The sequence below is a fragment of the Pelodiscus sinensis genome, chromosome 18 (assembly GCF_049634645.1).
Source record: "Pelodiscus sinensis isolate JC-2024 chromosome 18, ASM4963464v1, whole genome shotgun sequence".
Classification (NCBI taxonomy): domain Eukaryota; kingdom Metazoa; phylum Chordata; order Testudines; family Trionychidae; genus Pelodiscus; species Pelodiscus sinensis.
This window is the reverse complement of record NC_134728.1, coordinates 3,438,076-3,452,671: the sequence shown is the minus strand read 5'-3', so window position 1 is coordinate 3,452,671 and position 14,596 is coordinate 3,438,076. Positions and strand designations below refer to the sequence as shown.

The window sequence follows — 14,596 nt, the reverse complement described above, 5'->3', positions numbered from 1 at the left end:
GCTGCTCTCACCAATACAAATCTCAGAGGGGCTCACTGTGTTAGTCTGTATCTGCAAAAACAAGAAGAAGTCTTATGGCATCGCAGAGACTTAGGTGCTACAGGGCTCCTTGTTTTTATCAATAAAATATATGCCTTATTTCCCATCTGAATTGGTTTAGTTTCAAACTCCAGCCATTATATTATGTTATGCAATTTAACAACCGAAAACACAAGAGTGACAAAAATTATCAAAGGATTGTTGCAAAAATACCAGAGTATTTAAAATCAAATACAGTAGCATAATGACTTCTATTTGCTTCTATATATTCCACATAGATTCAGTGCCCTTCTCTTCGAGACGCAGTGAAAAACAAAAAGCCAGGTACTCTACACTTAGGATGTACAAGCTGGTTCATTTTTATTTACAGTTTATTTTAGAATCTCCACTGCTGTTTTAAAATTGATACAATTCCTTAAATGAACAAAACAATAATACCCTCAGAGAGGAAAAATGTCGAAGTGTTTCCTTTTCCAACTTGATAGAATTTAAAATCAGTTTGTATGCTCACTTTGGAAGACCAGGAATGATCCTTTCACTCTCCCCACTACACTTCTGAAAACATAAACATGAAACACAACGGATGTGCAAAGGCCTCAGAAGAAGCCAAATCCTCTTTGGAAGACCGTTCAGAGCATCATTCAGTATTTAGAGCAATAAAGGAAACAGGCCACTGAGGAGAGCCGGTGAAGGCATGCGTGAATGGATGCATGCACAAGATGCATTTAGTCTGTATTACCAGTGAAGTGCCATAAAACTATTGGAATTTAAAAAAAGGCTTTCCCCACTTGACACTTCTCAAATCCCTGGCAGTAACAGCTCTGGTCAGTGGTATTCCTATAAAAGGTGATTCAAAATGGACACATGGCCTGACACACTTATTCAGCACGTGCATTGCAACAGCAAGACCGCTGCTGGGAATTTTCCAGGATTGAGTAAATATTTGAGAGGAGGCAATTACTGAAACACGCCTCCAGGCTATCAAAGTTCAACTTAAAAGGACCAAAGTGCAGAAGAATCTGCTGATTCAAACAGATAAGAAATGAAGACCATTTCATTATAATTCTCAGGACATTACGTCTTTCCTCTTTTGCAGAAAGAGAAACGAGAAGAGGTCTTTTGGGAGTGATGAGTTTTTCCAAGGAGTGGAATGATGCGATGATGGGTCTGTAAATGAATGTGCACCTTGCTTCTTTTTCCACTCTCCTTTTCTGCTGGCTCTTTAACCACTGCTGACGTGATGTACTTGCCCTTTGTCAGGGAGGTTATGGCAGGAAAAAAACTTGGGCTAAATGCTTCCTCTTGGTATCAGATTGGCATTCTGGGCACTTTTTAGCAATCTGGGGAGAGAGATGAACAAATTACATATTACACACATTTCATTTCCTGTCAAATGTCGGCACATCCAAGCCCAGAATGGGGAAATGACCTATTTGAGATGCCAGGCAACCAGTGATGTTTATGGCCCTGACCAATCTGTGGTGGCAGGACAAGATATTAGCTGACTGTGGCTATTTCTTCACCATGAAAAAAGTGGGGTTTTAGGAGTGGAAGTTAATGCATGTTAATTACCTCACTGTAAAAAACACCTTTTTGGGGGCATTGAAGACAAAGTCCTCTGCTGTGAAGGTTATAATCCTGTGTTAAAATCCTCTGCTGTGAAGGTTATAGCCGTTTGGTCACACTGCTCCTAACATGAAACAGTTCTAGCCTTTATGATCTTGATCTCCTGAGATTCTTCATTATGTCCATAGTTAACAGAGCTCCATCTTTCTGTTCAAAGATGAAGCAGCGTAGAATCAAATTCCACACTTCCTCTTAAGATCTCTGGGGTGAGGGCTATGGGCCAAGAAAAAAAAATGCTTTAAAGATTTTAAAAGTGAGATTGTCATAAGTAAATTTAATCGTTGTGCAAGCCACAAGGAGATTGACCCGGACATTGCTACATACTCAAAGGGCAGCACGAGCAGGAGCTGTTTGAGGTCTCCCAGTACAGAACAGTCAGTCCTCGTGAAAGAAGCTAGGCTGCAGAGTGGTTTATATGCACTAGTCTTTTGATTCTGGAAACACGGGTGTAAAGGCAACCAGTGGCTAGAAGCTGGGCTATCTCCATCAAATCCCCAGGAGACGACCCCTTTGAAAGAATGCTTTAATAGCCTCACATGGAAGGTGCTTTATATGTACAAAGTAATATAGTCTGGCCATATTCCAGACCCACTGCACAAGGTACAACAATGGATAGTTTCTGCTCAGAAATACACACAAATGCTAAAAACCAGGACCAAGGCAAGCTGCAAGAGGTGTGTGGAAAAAACTGCACGGCATCTACCTGTTCATTTTTTACCAGGCTCTACCCAGTGCTTTAAAGACCATCAATTTCACAAAACTTTTAAAGACAAATAAAGGCTAGTCAAATAACTAGGGTACTAGCTTGCAATTCAGAAGACCTAGGTTTAAGGCCTGGATCTACCATGTGTGTTTTTAATAGATAGCAGGTTTAAAACAAAAGAAAGTACTTCCTCATGCAATGCACAGTCAACCTGTGGAACTCCTTGCCAGAGGATGTTGTGAAGGCCAGGACTTTAACAGAGTTCAAAAAAGTACTAGATAATTTCATGGAGAATAGGTCCATCAATGGCTATTAGATAAGATGGGGGTAAGAATGGTGTCAGAAGCTGGGAACAGGTGACAGGGGGGCATTAACTGGTTGATTCTCTGTAATGTTCATTCCCTCTGAGGGCACCTGGGATTGACCACTGTCGGCAGGCAAGATACTGGGCTAGATGGACCTTTGGTCTGACCCAGTGTGGCTGTTCTTATGTAAAGCCCTGCATCATGTGCACGATGCTCAGCTTGCCAAGTGGGTCTTGAAAGAATTAGCTGCTTTTCCTGGTGCACACATTATGGACTGGACAACCTCCTGTGCTGAAAGTTCCCATGATTTACCATCAGTCTTCCCATCCCTTTAAGTTGTTTTACCATAACAATAGCTGGGAAAGGACTGAAGATTAGGGTAAGAAGTCGCCGTATGTTGTGCGAGGGTTTGTTAGTCACTTCCTCATCAAACGCAGTAAGCTTACACTGATTATTTAGAATGAACCAATTCATGAGTAACCCTTAGTAAAGAAACAAAGTTTAGTCTACGCATCACCAGTTCGAATCCAGGCCAGGTCAATACTGATCAGATGTTGTTATTCTCTGGTGGTGTTTTGGGGGCCCAAAGGAAATAAGTGGGTAGCTGCTGTTCATTTCCTGCTGGTGAGGCATCTACTACAAAAACTAAACCACCGCTGGGAATGACGTTGGATGAAGGATGAAGAATGAAGAAGAATGAATGCTGAATTACTGAGAAGCCGCTTCGCTGCCTCCATGCTTTAGAGAGAGAGAAGGGAAAATTTGGTTCTTCTTTCAGACCTTTTGTGTCCCACGATTTTAGCACTCAATTTCTCCCTTTTTCCTAGATGATTGGATGCAGAACACCTTTCATCCTGTCTCTTGGGTCACAGAACCTACCTCACCCGAGGCCTTTCCAAGAATGACAGCTTCCAACATGCAAGATACCCAACTTATCAACCAAATTATACCAGAATCATGCCACAAAGGAAACAAACATGTTTGTTCCAGAGCTGCCAATGTCTGGCGATAGGCCGGAAGACACTGCGTCTGAGAGTGTGCAGCAGCATGAGAGGTGGCTTTGGCTAGCCATCCCAGTCCAAGCCCATCTGCTCTGGCTCTACACTCAAAGGAGTAGCCCAAACTGCTTCCCAGGCTGCAACACCCACACTGCTGCTTTTAGCTAGCCGGCACAAATCTGTCACACTCCCATCTGCAGAGTATCCCTGGCCACAGGTTCCCGAAGAGAGGAAATGTGGGTTTTCAAAAACCAGTTCATCCTGTAAGATAAGTGGCTAGTATACATGGGGTAGCATAGCCAGATCCTAGTCTGAGTGGAAGAATTACATTTCCTCCATGAGCCAGGTCAAGAAACCCAGACATATGTTGTGTGCATTCCAAGGAACTAAAAGGAGTAGGTCTTCAATGAAAAAGAGGTATGCTCCTAATTTGAGTCAATTAATCCAGATTAGCTAACTTGGATTATGGTGGCCATGAAGACACAGCAACTCCACTTTTAACTTGAATTAGCATGAGTTAAAGCCCATTGGGGAGCCTGTGGTTGAACTTAAACCACTGAGTTAAAAAACAAGTTGCTACATCTTCCCTGCTATCTCAGAGTTACCTAATGCAAAGTAGTAATCAGACACTTGTTTTCCTCTCTCAGAGAATACATACCTCCTGGGAACAGAAGTGCAGCTAGCACTACATCCGTGACAGATAGGTTATGACTACTCTCCGTACAACAAAGCCATTTCACCTCCATAGGCCGCTGAAGACTCTGGCAGAAGGATGAAAGGTACATCTGCTTGTGAGCTAAGAAAAACTAAACTAATCTTTGCAATTAAGGTGTTGTTCAGTGCTCAGAACCCTACCTCCTCCTCCAGATGAAAAATGCAGTACCGTGGAGTATAGTGGCTCAATAATCACCCCACCTCCAAAACCCCACCTCCGTCTCACATAATAGTAATTAGAAAAGTTTGTGAGTGAAAAATCATAGGGAATAAATCCTTAAAGATTCAAAGGAAGGATTCATAAATGTCTGGAGCTCACAGGGAACAAACCTGTAAACTTATCAGCTCTTAGGAATCTATACCAGCAAGATGCTGTCTTCAACAGCGAGAGGCCTTACGAGCAAGTTGTCCAGGAAGAGGCAGACAGGTATTCCTGTTTCTTGGACAGCTGCCCCTCAGACCTCAGTAAAGATCCACAGCCAAGTCAACAAACTGAAAGGAAGGGACCTGTATTCAAAGTGTCTCTTGTTGTGGCAGAAATAAAACACCTGTAATGACACACTTGAATGGGGAAGTGGAGAGTCTCCTGTTTCTGCACTATCCAGTGATGCAAAGCTTCTATGATAGACTTTAAGGCCTCCATACTGAAGTTTTAACTTTTGGATGAATAAGTTGAATGATTTGAGATCCAAGATGGCTTGCATGGCCACATCCTATTTTGAACCAAAAAGAAACAATCAAAAACACTCTGTGAGACTGCTTATTTGATGCGATTGGTTCTACAGGCCTAATCTGCAGCAGTCTCAAAATGGCTTAATGGCCTTCTTGTAGTTCCTGAATTCTTTAATGTTGGGAATATCATGTACCCCAGGGGAAAAATTCTATTGAGCAGCTGTTCTGAATCGATTCTAGAACCCAGCTGTCCAAAGATGTCTTTATTAAGACATTTGCACACCTTTGCAGCCTTGCTGGAATGGTTTTCCCTGCACCATGCTGTGCATGGGTGCTATGGAAGTTTGGTTTAATCTTGATTTTCCACACTTGGTGAATGTATCCCAGTGTATTCTTCCTGCCAAACAGTCCCTATGAAACTTAGAAGCCTGGTAGGTACAGAAGGACTGCCAATTTCTGAGTGCCTGCTCATATTCCCTTCTGTGCTGCTTTGTAGGTGAGAGGGGAACGATCTCTCTTTTTTCTTTGCTGCCTTTCTAACCATCTTGTCATCTCTAATTAACCCCTTATCCTCAGCCCCAAGGGCATGGATGCTGTCCAGCTTTTTCATCCTCTCATCTGCCTTTCATGGGCAGTGCCATAGATCCTGCTGGACTACTGTACTCAAGTCACTGAGCGAGCTGCACTGCACAGGAAAGCATCTGTCGTGAAGGATGCTACCAAAGAGATGCTTTGCATCAATGCTTTTGTTTTCTTCTCCATGGGGAAGGCAGCCTGGATAACACTCAAGTAGCAGGATGGAGCAATGATGGCAGAAAAGTTGCCTTAGAGAAGCAGATTGCCCTTTGTATCTCCCTGGTGGGAGAGAAAGTTGGGGGAGGCTTTATGTTTCAGCAAGGACAAAAGATTAGGTCTGCTTTCAGTCACTGCAGAGTGGAGATGATGGAGTCAGAATGGCAAGGCCCTGTGGAAACATGAACTGTGTGTTACTGGTAAGCAGAGGACTTCCGACTCCAGGGCTGTCCATCTGGTTCCATAAACCAGCACAAAACGAATGAAAATGAGTTATTTCAGAAAAATAACTGAAACTAGTAAGCAAAGCCAACCTTTAAGAGCTGTTCCCAGCATGTTTTGCAGCAAGTGAAGTCACATAACTGGCATTTAAAAGGCACAGCATCCTCAGATTTGCATTTAGAGCACTGGAATCTTCCTAAAATAGCAATTGAGAAAGAAGGTACAACGGTGGGGAAGACACAGGAGGGGGAAAAAAAAGACACTAAATTCCAGTAACTCTTTGTTTCCGAAGTTCTTATAATACATTCATGTTTCCAGTGCATTTTGTAGAAAGCAGTGGCTGAAGGTGCATTCGTGCAATGTGTTTTATAAGGCCTCTTTATCGTAAATGTGCAATTCCTGGCCCCATCACAGAGCTTCTTTTGTGACCTGGCTCAATTTTGTTGTCTCTTAGTTCCCCATCGATAAAGCGGGGTTAATCATAAAATACTAGAACCGGAAGGGACCTCGAGAGATCATCAAGTCTAGTCCCCTGCCCTCACAACAGGACCAATCACCATCTTTCATCCTCGACAGCTAAGTCTGCCTAACCTGCTCTTAAATATCTCCACAGAGATGGAGATTCTACAACACCCCCAGGCAATTTATTCCAGTGTTTAACCACCGTGAGAGTTAGGAAGTTTTTCCTAATGTCCAACCTAAACCTCCCTTGCTGCAGTTTAAGCCCATTGCTTCTTGCCCTATCATCAGAGGAAAAGGAGAACAATTTCCCCCATTCCTCCCTGAGACACCCTTTTAGGTATCTGAAAGGTATCATGTCCCCTCTCAGGGTTCTGTTTCCCAAACTAAACAAGCCCAATTCCTTCAGCCTTGACTCATGTTCTCTAGACCTTTAATCATTTTTGCTGCTCTTCTCTGGAGCTTCTCCAATTTCTACATGTCTTTCTTGAAATGCGGTGCCCAGAACTGGACACACTACTCCAATTGAGGCCTAATCAGTGCACAGTAGAGTGGAAGAATGACTTCTCGTGTCTTGCTCACAACACTCCTGTTAATGCCTCCCAGAATTGTCTTTGCTTTTTTGATACTATTGACTTCACAGAGGAGTTATGAGGATAACTGCATTTGTGTTCAGGAGGCATTCATCCTATGCTCGAGGACACCAAAGTACTTAAGACAGAATGGACATGGTTGGATAAGAAAACCCAAACTGGATTTCATTCTATCTAGGCTTTTATACCATACTCATCATTGAGGTATCTCAGTGTTAAATACACATTAATAACTGTAGTAATAAAAGATGGATTCATAGTGCTGTTTGAAGAATAATATAGATTTTTTTTTACCCATTTTACCCTTCTTTAGCGCTAGAAGACAAAATCCCCACCGAACACATCTACACCTACCACAATCTGGCTCCATATTGAGAGGCAAGACAGGCGAACTCTGTGGGTTGGTAGGTGCTCTTATGCTCCTGGATCCTGTCAATGTCTTTTGCAAGCCAGGTTTGCTGTTCTGATTACTACAGAAGGAGAAAATCTTGCTCTGGGTTTTTCTTCGCATAGCACTCTTGAATGTAGCTGTACATGAATACATAGCATATAGCATATAACATGGTGCAATGTGTAATACTAGACACGCAGCTCTTTGTGAAATTTGACCAGCTGACATTTCCAGGTTTTCATTTAGAAGTCTGCCAGAAAAAACTTTTTTTTTTAAAATCACATTGTTCTGTAACATACATTTCTCATTCTTATTAGCCTACACAAAATTATCACTGAAAAAAGTGAAGAACCTTCTAAGGGAACCGACTTCTAATGTTGTAGACTCGATCTAGAGAAAGTGGGCTTTGACCCTATCCTGCTCCCCTCACATGGAAAGATCTTGTCTTATCACCATGTCTTATCTTGTCTTATCACCATGAGATTCAAAGAATTTAATAGAATCATAGAACACTAGAACTGGAATGGACCTCCAGAAGTCATCAAGTCCAGTACTCTGCCCTCACAGCAGGACCAAGCACCATCTAGATCATCCCTGATAGGTGTCTATCCAACCTGCTCTTAAATATCTCCAGTGATGGAAATTCCACCTTCCCCAGGCAATTTATTCCAGTGGTTAATCACCCTGACAGCGAGGAAGTTTTCCCTACTGACCAAACTTAACCTCCCTTGCTGCAATTTAAGCCCATTGCTTCTTGTCCTGTCCTCAGAGGCCAAGGAGAGCAATGTTTCTCTCTCCTCCCTGTAACACCCTTTAGGTACTTACAGATGATTGTCTCATTATTTCCTTGTGTTAATCCACTTGTCTTTCTGACCCACCCGTTCTCTCGTGTCTGACACTTGTCTTGCAAGCTCTTCAGGGCAAGGACTGTTATTGTGTTTTGTGTATGTACAGAACCTAGTATACTAGGATCCAAATCCATGTCTGGAGTGCACCTGAGTGCTACCATAATAATAATTAATACTATTGAAATGCCAGGAAAGTGTCCATTCCAAACCTGGTGCGTGGCTGACAGTTTTGTCCTGAGTTTCACTCTCTTCTTCTTTGGAACATGAATTTTCCAAATTCAGAGAGCTCGTGGCTTCCTGCACTTCCTCTTGCAATTTCTTCTCCACAGTGCAGCTCATTCCAGTCAGTTCTTTACACATCCGCCTGAACTGCTCTTTGTGATGAGGACGCACAAACATGCAGAGCCCTGCCCAAAATGTGTTACAAGTCACACATACATGAAATGACTCAGCTTAGCGTACATTGTTCATCGCTTTTTGGGACAGGAGAGCGCTCTATGGAGACAGAGTCCCGGTAGCCATTGATTCCACTCTCTCCCCAGTAGGGATGTGAAGGATTAGTTGACTATCCGATAAGCAAATGTGGAAGAGCAGACACGCTCTTTCGGAAGCTCCAACTATTCCGAAATTTGGCCCAGTGTAGATGGGCCAAATTTCGGAAAAGCCTTTTCCGACAAAACTGTCAGAAAAAGCGATTTTTTCCGAAAAAAAAAGCAGCAGTCTAGACGTAGCCTGAGAGTCTATGCCAGTGACAGTCCATGGCTTACAGGCCACATGTGGCTCTTTCAAGGTTAGCCTGTGGCTCTTTGAGGCTCTCCCCCAGACCATCATGAGCAGCAGACTTGCAGTGATCCTGGAGGGAGGGAGTCCTTGCTCCACCCTCTCCATCCAGATGTATGGTGAATCAGCGGACTAGAGGAACCAGGAGACAGAGCAAGGTCTGGGAAGGAGACCTTTTCTCCTTATTGGCTTGGCACAAGGGGTGAGATTACAAGGCAGGGGTGGGAAACCTTTTTTGGGTTTGGTTTTCTGACCCACAGAAAAATCAAGTCAGGGGGCTGGGGGTGTAGGGTCTGGATTGAAGGCAGGGTGCAGGAGTGGGCTAGGGAGGAGGGTTTGGGGCCTGGGCAGGAGGTGTGCAGGATGGGGTAGGAGATGGGGACACCTACCTGGCAGAGCTCACCAGGAAGGGTACAGATGTCTGTATGCTACAGGGAAGTGCACCTTGCAGTCACCACCCCTCCATTCCCAATGGCTGTGGTTCCCGGCCAATCAGAAAGACGGGGGCAGTTCCTGGTGCCTGTAGTGCTCAGAGCCACTTCTTCTCCACCCCAGGCAGACCCTGGCCCAGGGCTTGCCTTGATCAGGCCCATGAGGCGTGGGGCTCCCCTCCCCCTGCCATATGTGGTTCCCATGTGTGGCTGGAGCACTCACGCCGTCGCTGGGGCGGGGAGTGGGAGACAGAACCCCACATCTCGCAGGGCCATCAAGGAAAGCCACAGGTTTGATCTGGCCCACAGGCTGTAAGTTCCCCACCCTTCATACAAGGATGTTGTAAATAGCATTGCTATATGGAATGTAAAGGTGTGGGGACAGGGAACAAAGCAAACAGCATGGTGTCCTCAGCCAGCCAATAATTGATCCTCATTTAGTTTTTGTTGTACTGAAGTTGTATTTGAAAGTTTAGGAGTATTTGGTTGGATTTTCAGTTCTATATTTAACAGCACTGTATGTGTGCAGGGCACGGAGGAGTCATGTGGCTCTTTTGGTTAATGGGGGTTGCACACGTGGCTCCCGAGTCACATAACTGTGAGTACCATTTGTGCAATAGTCAAAATCCCTTGTTCTAAAGAGCAGTCCTTGCAGAAACAAGGAAAATAATGCAATGAAATCATGTGAGTGAAAGAAGCCCATCTGGAGGAAGCAAGTGTAGGTGTGGAAACACTGTCGCAGCTTTATCTTAGGGTTAGGTCTCTTCAGGAAACGAATCTAATCAGAACAAGTTGAAGCAGTGTCCAATTACAAAATCCCCTGGATCTCAGTAGCCCTATTCTGCAGCAAGTCCCATTCCCCTACAGTGCTGAACACAGAGAGAAGAGATACAAGGTATCCTGTCCTGTGCTACTAAGTTCACAGAAAGGGTAGAGTGAGCACATCAATTAAAGCCACTCAATGCAATGTACATCTGGGGAATGTGAGGGAGAGAACCATGGCACCAACATCTCTTTTGAAAACAACAACAGAAAAGTCTCTAAAAATACTTGCGTTGCAGGAGGTGGAAGTGCTCTGGATTCTCGGTGGTGAGGGCAGCTACCACCGACACCATGGCATCATAGTCATCTGTCTTCTTATATGCCGACAGTGCTGCACAGAAGTGGCTGTAGCTGGTTTTGTCGAAAGCTTTTTTCAGATCATTGAGGTATGTAACCCTGACCAGCTCATGGGGGTCCTCCCTGAGAGAGCTTGATGTCGCTTCAGGGCCCTCCTTAGGGATAGGGGTGGGATCTTCTCCTGAGACAAAACACACATTATCAATGCTTTGGGAAGCACGAGTCTAATGTTTTTTAAAGGAGACATGTAATTTGGATCCTTGTACCCTGCCTGCATATTCTAGGAATCTGTTAAATCAATGGAAAATTAGCAAAAGTTACAACAGCCGCAATGTATGAGGGGTCAGGACTAAAACAATGTCTTTTTTCCCCCATAGGCAGCAAGTAGCAATTTTCCAAACAGCCGTGCCAACAAATAGTGCTGGCATGTCAAGGAAGCAAGCAAGCCGACTTCCATACAGGCCTCTCTGTATGGAGGTGGTGCACTAAGGAGGGGACATGTGACCTCCCCATGTGTCGTCTCCCTGCTCCACTCCTAACCTGGGCACCTCCGACACATTTCTTTCCTGGGGGAGGAGCTCTGTCCTTCAGTACTGGCTCCCTCCCTTCCCCACCCCAGCAGATTTGGCTGCCGTCCCTGGAAGCCAGGCCCAGCCAGGAAGTGGTTCAGAGCTGCTCGGGGCTGTTCCTTACAGTGTAGCCAACTGCCTGGGAAAGCCTGGCTGGGGAGGGACAGCAGCTTTTGGGGACAGGGCCAATTGTGCTAGATTTGAGGGGGCTCCAGCTCGCTCAGCTGCTGTTCCCAGAAGCTGAGCCTGGCCAAGGGGCAGCCCAACACTGCATGCTGTGCTACATGGGGCAGTGTCCCGGTGCAGCTGGGAAGGTGCTGGCTCTGCTTCCTCTCCCCACTCAGGCAGCTGTTGAGGAAACATGACCTTTTGTGGCTCTGATGCATTGCCTCTTTGAAATAAAGCAAGAAAAAAAGAACACTTGCCAGATACGAAATCATCATCAAAAGGAAATAATTATTTCAACCTTTTTTTAAAAACAGCATCATATGCAACAGAGAAGCCGACACCATTGTTTTAACTGCATAGTTAGGTCTATTTTGTATTTTGGTGCAGTCTAAAGGAGTAGACTTTGATTAATGGGCCACCGAGCTTTGTTACAGTGATGAGAGGTCGTTTGTATTTCAGCACAATGCCAATCAACAGTTGCAGTGGCCACACGCTGACAAATAACATTTACATTTTTGTTAAAAAAAAAAAAAAAAAAGCGCATACCCAAAATGGAAATTCTGTTTGAAAAGGAACTCAGCTCAGCATCCTGAAGGAGGAGGGGGATGAATAAAGTGCATGGGGCTACACAGCATGGTGGGAATTTTGTAATCTGTATCTTTTTACAGCAGTATATAGCAGGGAACCATCTGACACCCTCACTCATAGGGAAACATTCTATTTAGGGAATAACCTAGACAACAGAGTAATGCAGAAATACTTTTTCTTAATACTGGAGGCCTATTTGCCTAACAACTGGACCTGTTGTTTATTAATGGCTCGTTTGTTCCAGCTGCTTGTTTCCCCACACAAAGCCTCTGAGGACATCAGTCATTCTTACCTCATCACAGAGAACTATGAACTCAGGTGAGAACTAAGCAGCAGGCGCTAACAAAACAATGAAAACAAATATCCTGTTCTCAGGAAATAGGAAACAAGAAAACTACACCTCCTTCCTAACAGAAAATCTTTTAAAGCTTTTCTTGAAATGCCAGCAGCTCTTTGCAAGATGATTACAAAATCTTGGACTTTCCTCTACTCTTTAAAATGCCATAAAATCTTAACATTTAACAGGTATAGTCACTGATTACAGCTAAGGGCCATGTTGAGAAGGCAGTTTAAAAAAGTGTGTTTTTTATGAACTAAGCTTACATGTACTAGTGATAGAAAGTTATCTTATTCATTTCTCCAAGCAACTCCTGGCTGGTCTCAGCAACAACCCTTTCATCAGATCTACACAGAGCCACTGACTTTCAGAAGTAAATGTTGGAAAAAACAAGGCCAAAGGGATGGGTGCAAAGGACACATAACTGCATGGTCCATTTACTGAGCCACATTTCTGAAAAATATAACACTAGGCCTATGCTGTGACACAGAGGCCTATTTGTGGTAAGCACTCTTTGTCAACAGGTCTTGTCAGGCTTGAGATTCTCATCACACCTAATATACTATTGTTATAACCAGTCTCTACAAAGTGCCACGTTAGAGACCACTGGAAAGCCAATAACTTATGAATATTTTTGTCTGATGTATGCACAGGGCACGTACAGAAGTTATGAATATGTACTAAAATTATGTTCTTAAAATGTGTTTTGCAATGCATACGCACAGCCTGCTCAAGTCAGATTTACCTCAATTTATGTAGAAGCAAAAAAACAAGGCCATTTAACTAACTAGCAGAGGAGATTGTTAAAATGCAAATTGTTGTGTTTCCTGCAAACATGAGCCAGGAAAGAAAAAGCATGGAGGTTCCCTTCACCACCAGACTCCAATTCACAGCTTGAATAAACTTTACTTTGAGGTGCAGCTTTCAAAGTAATCAGTTTCAAAGGTTTACTGGTCAATAAAGCAGGGAGGGAAGCTGAACTGATAAGCACTCCAATCGTAATTATATACAATATTTCTGTATTTAAACATTCAGAGAGTGAGATCTTTTCTAAAAACTAATGACACTGGTGATTAATGTCATTGTGATATATCTGTATTAGCACTATAAGAGAAGTCTCACAGGGGTAGCCGTGTTAGTCGTTATCTGCAAAAACAAGGAGTCCTGTTACACGTTAGAGACTAACAGATTTATTAGGGCATAACCATTCCTGGTAAAGCTCATTTCATCAGATGAATTGGAGTGGAAGTTACAGAAGCAGGAGTATATCTAAGGAAGTTGCTTGTGTTAATTAAGCTAATCGAGTCAGGGTGGAAGTGGGTTGTTCACAGCATTTAGTGTGAAGATGTGACTATTCAACACAATTAATTAATTTAGAACTGAATAAGGATCTTAACTGGTTAACCCATTACAAAGGCAAATTTCCCCTCTCTGAATAGTTACATCTCCAGACCAAATGCTATGAAAGGGACAAACATCATTCCAGAACCTCCCTGTAGGACAGTGGTCACCAACCAGTAGTTCAGGATCTATTGGTAGATCTTGGAACCTTTGACAGGTGATCCTGAAAGGTTTGGCTGGGAGGCTATCAAGCGCTGGCCCTTCATCTGCCCCTCTCAGCACTGCCATGCTGCTCCTTCCCTCTGCCTTGGAGGTACCCTTCACCCCTGGGTGCCCCCTGCTTGCTGTGCAGGGCATGGGAAGAAAAGGAGGGGGTGCTGATGTCAGGGTGCCCCTCCCTCCATCCTGTACCCCATCTCCACAGAGCAGAGGGGACAGGATGGAGAGAGTTTGCTGGCTGCTTTTGGGAGTGTTGCGGGGCCAGTGTAGGTAGGGGTGAGCCTGCCTTAGCCCCCCTGCACCACGACCCAGAAACCATCTGTAGTAAGCGGTGCCCAGCTGGATCCTGCATTCCGAATCCCGGCCCCAGTCCTGAACCCTTCCTGCACCCCAAACCCCTGCCCCCAGCCTGATAAAAGTGAGTGAGGAGGGGGAGGGAGGATGGAGTAAGCAGGGGGAAGGCCTCAGAGAAGGGGTGGGAAGGAGATGGGCAAGGGTGTTTGGGTTTGAGGTAGATCCTGGATTTCACTTAACTTCAAAAAGTGACCTTATGCTTTAAAAGATTGGAGACCACTGCTATAGGATAAGGACTGGAAGAGATTAGACCTTTTTGGACACTAGGCCGACTCTCATTCAGAGCCTCTGCCATGAGGGAGTTTGGAATACTTTTTATCCTCCCTTT

General features: G+C 44.2%; 1 protein-coding gene across 13 annotated transcripts in view; it reads right to left on the bottom strand.

The window, feature by feature from the left end:
• Positions 1 to 374: 374 nt before the first annotated feature.
• The window catches only part of RTEL1 (regulator of telomere elongation helicase 1), a 122,562-nt gene continuing 108,340 nt past the window's right edge, over positions 375 to 14,596 (bottom strand). For 6 of the 13 annotated variants that reach the window (XM_075900945.1, XM_075900944.1, XM_006132448.4 and 3 more), the window contains 5 exons: positions 10,628 to 10,873; positions 8,572 to 8,769; positions 7,478 to 7,651; positions 6,164 to 6,267; positions 375 to 1,379 (listed from right to left, as the gene is read on the bottom strand). In XM_075900945.1, coding sequence (XP_075757060.1) covers positions 1,305 to 1,379; positions 6,164 to 6,267; positions 7,478 to 7,651; positions 8,572 to 8,769; positions 10,628 to 10,873 — 797 coding nt within the window. In that variant the 3' untranslated portion in view covers positions 375 to 1,304. Of the gene's footprint in view, positions 1,380 to 1,611; positions 1,879 to 6,163; positions 6,268 to 7,477; positions 7,652 to 8,571; positions 8,770 to 10,627; positions 10,874 to 14,596 lie in introns of those variants that run through there. The other 7 variants (XR_012896471.1, XR_012896472.1, XR_012896475.1 and 4 more) reach the window with 7 other exon arrangements.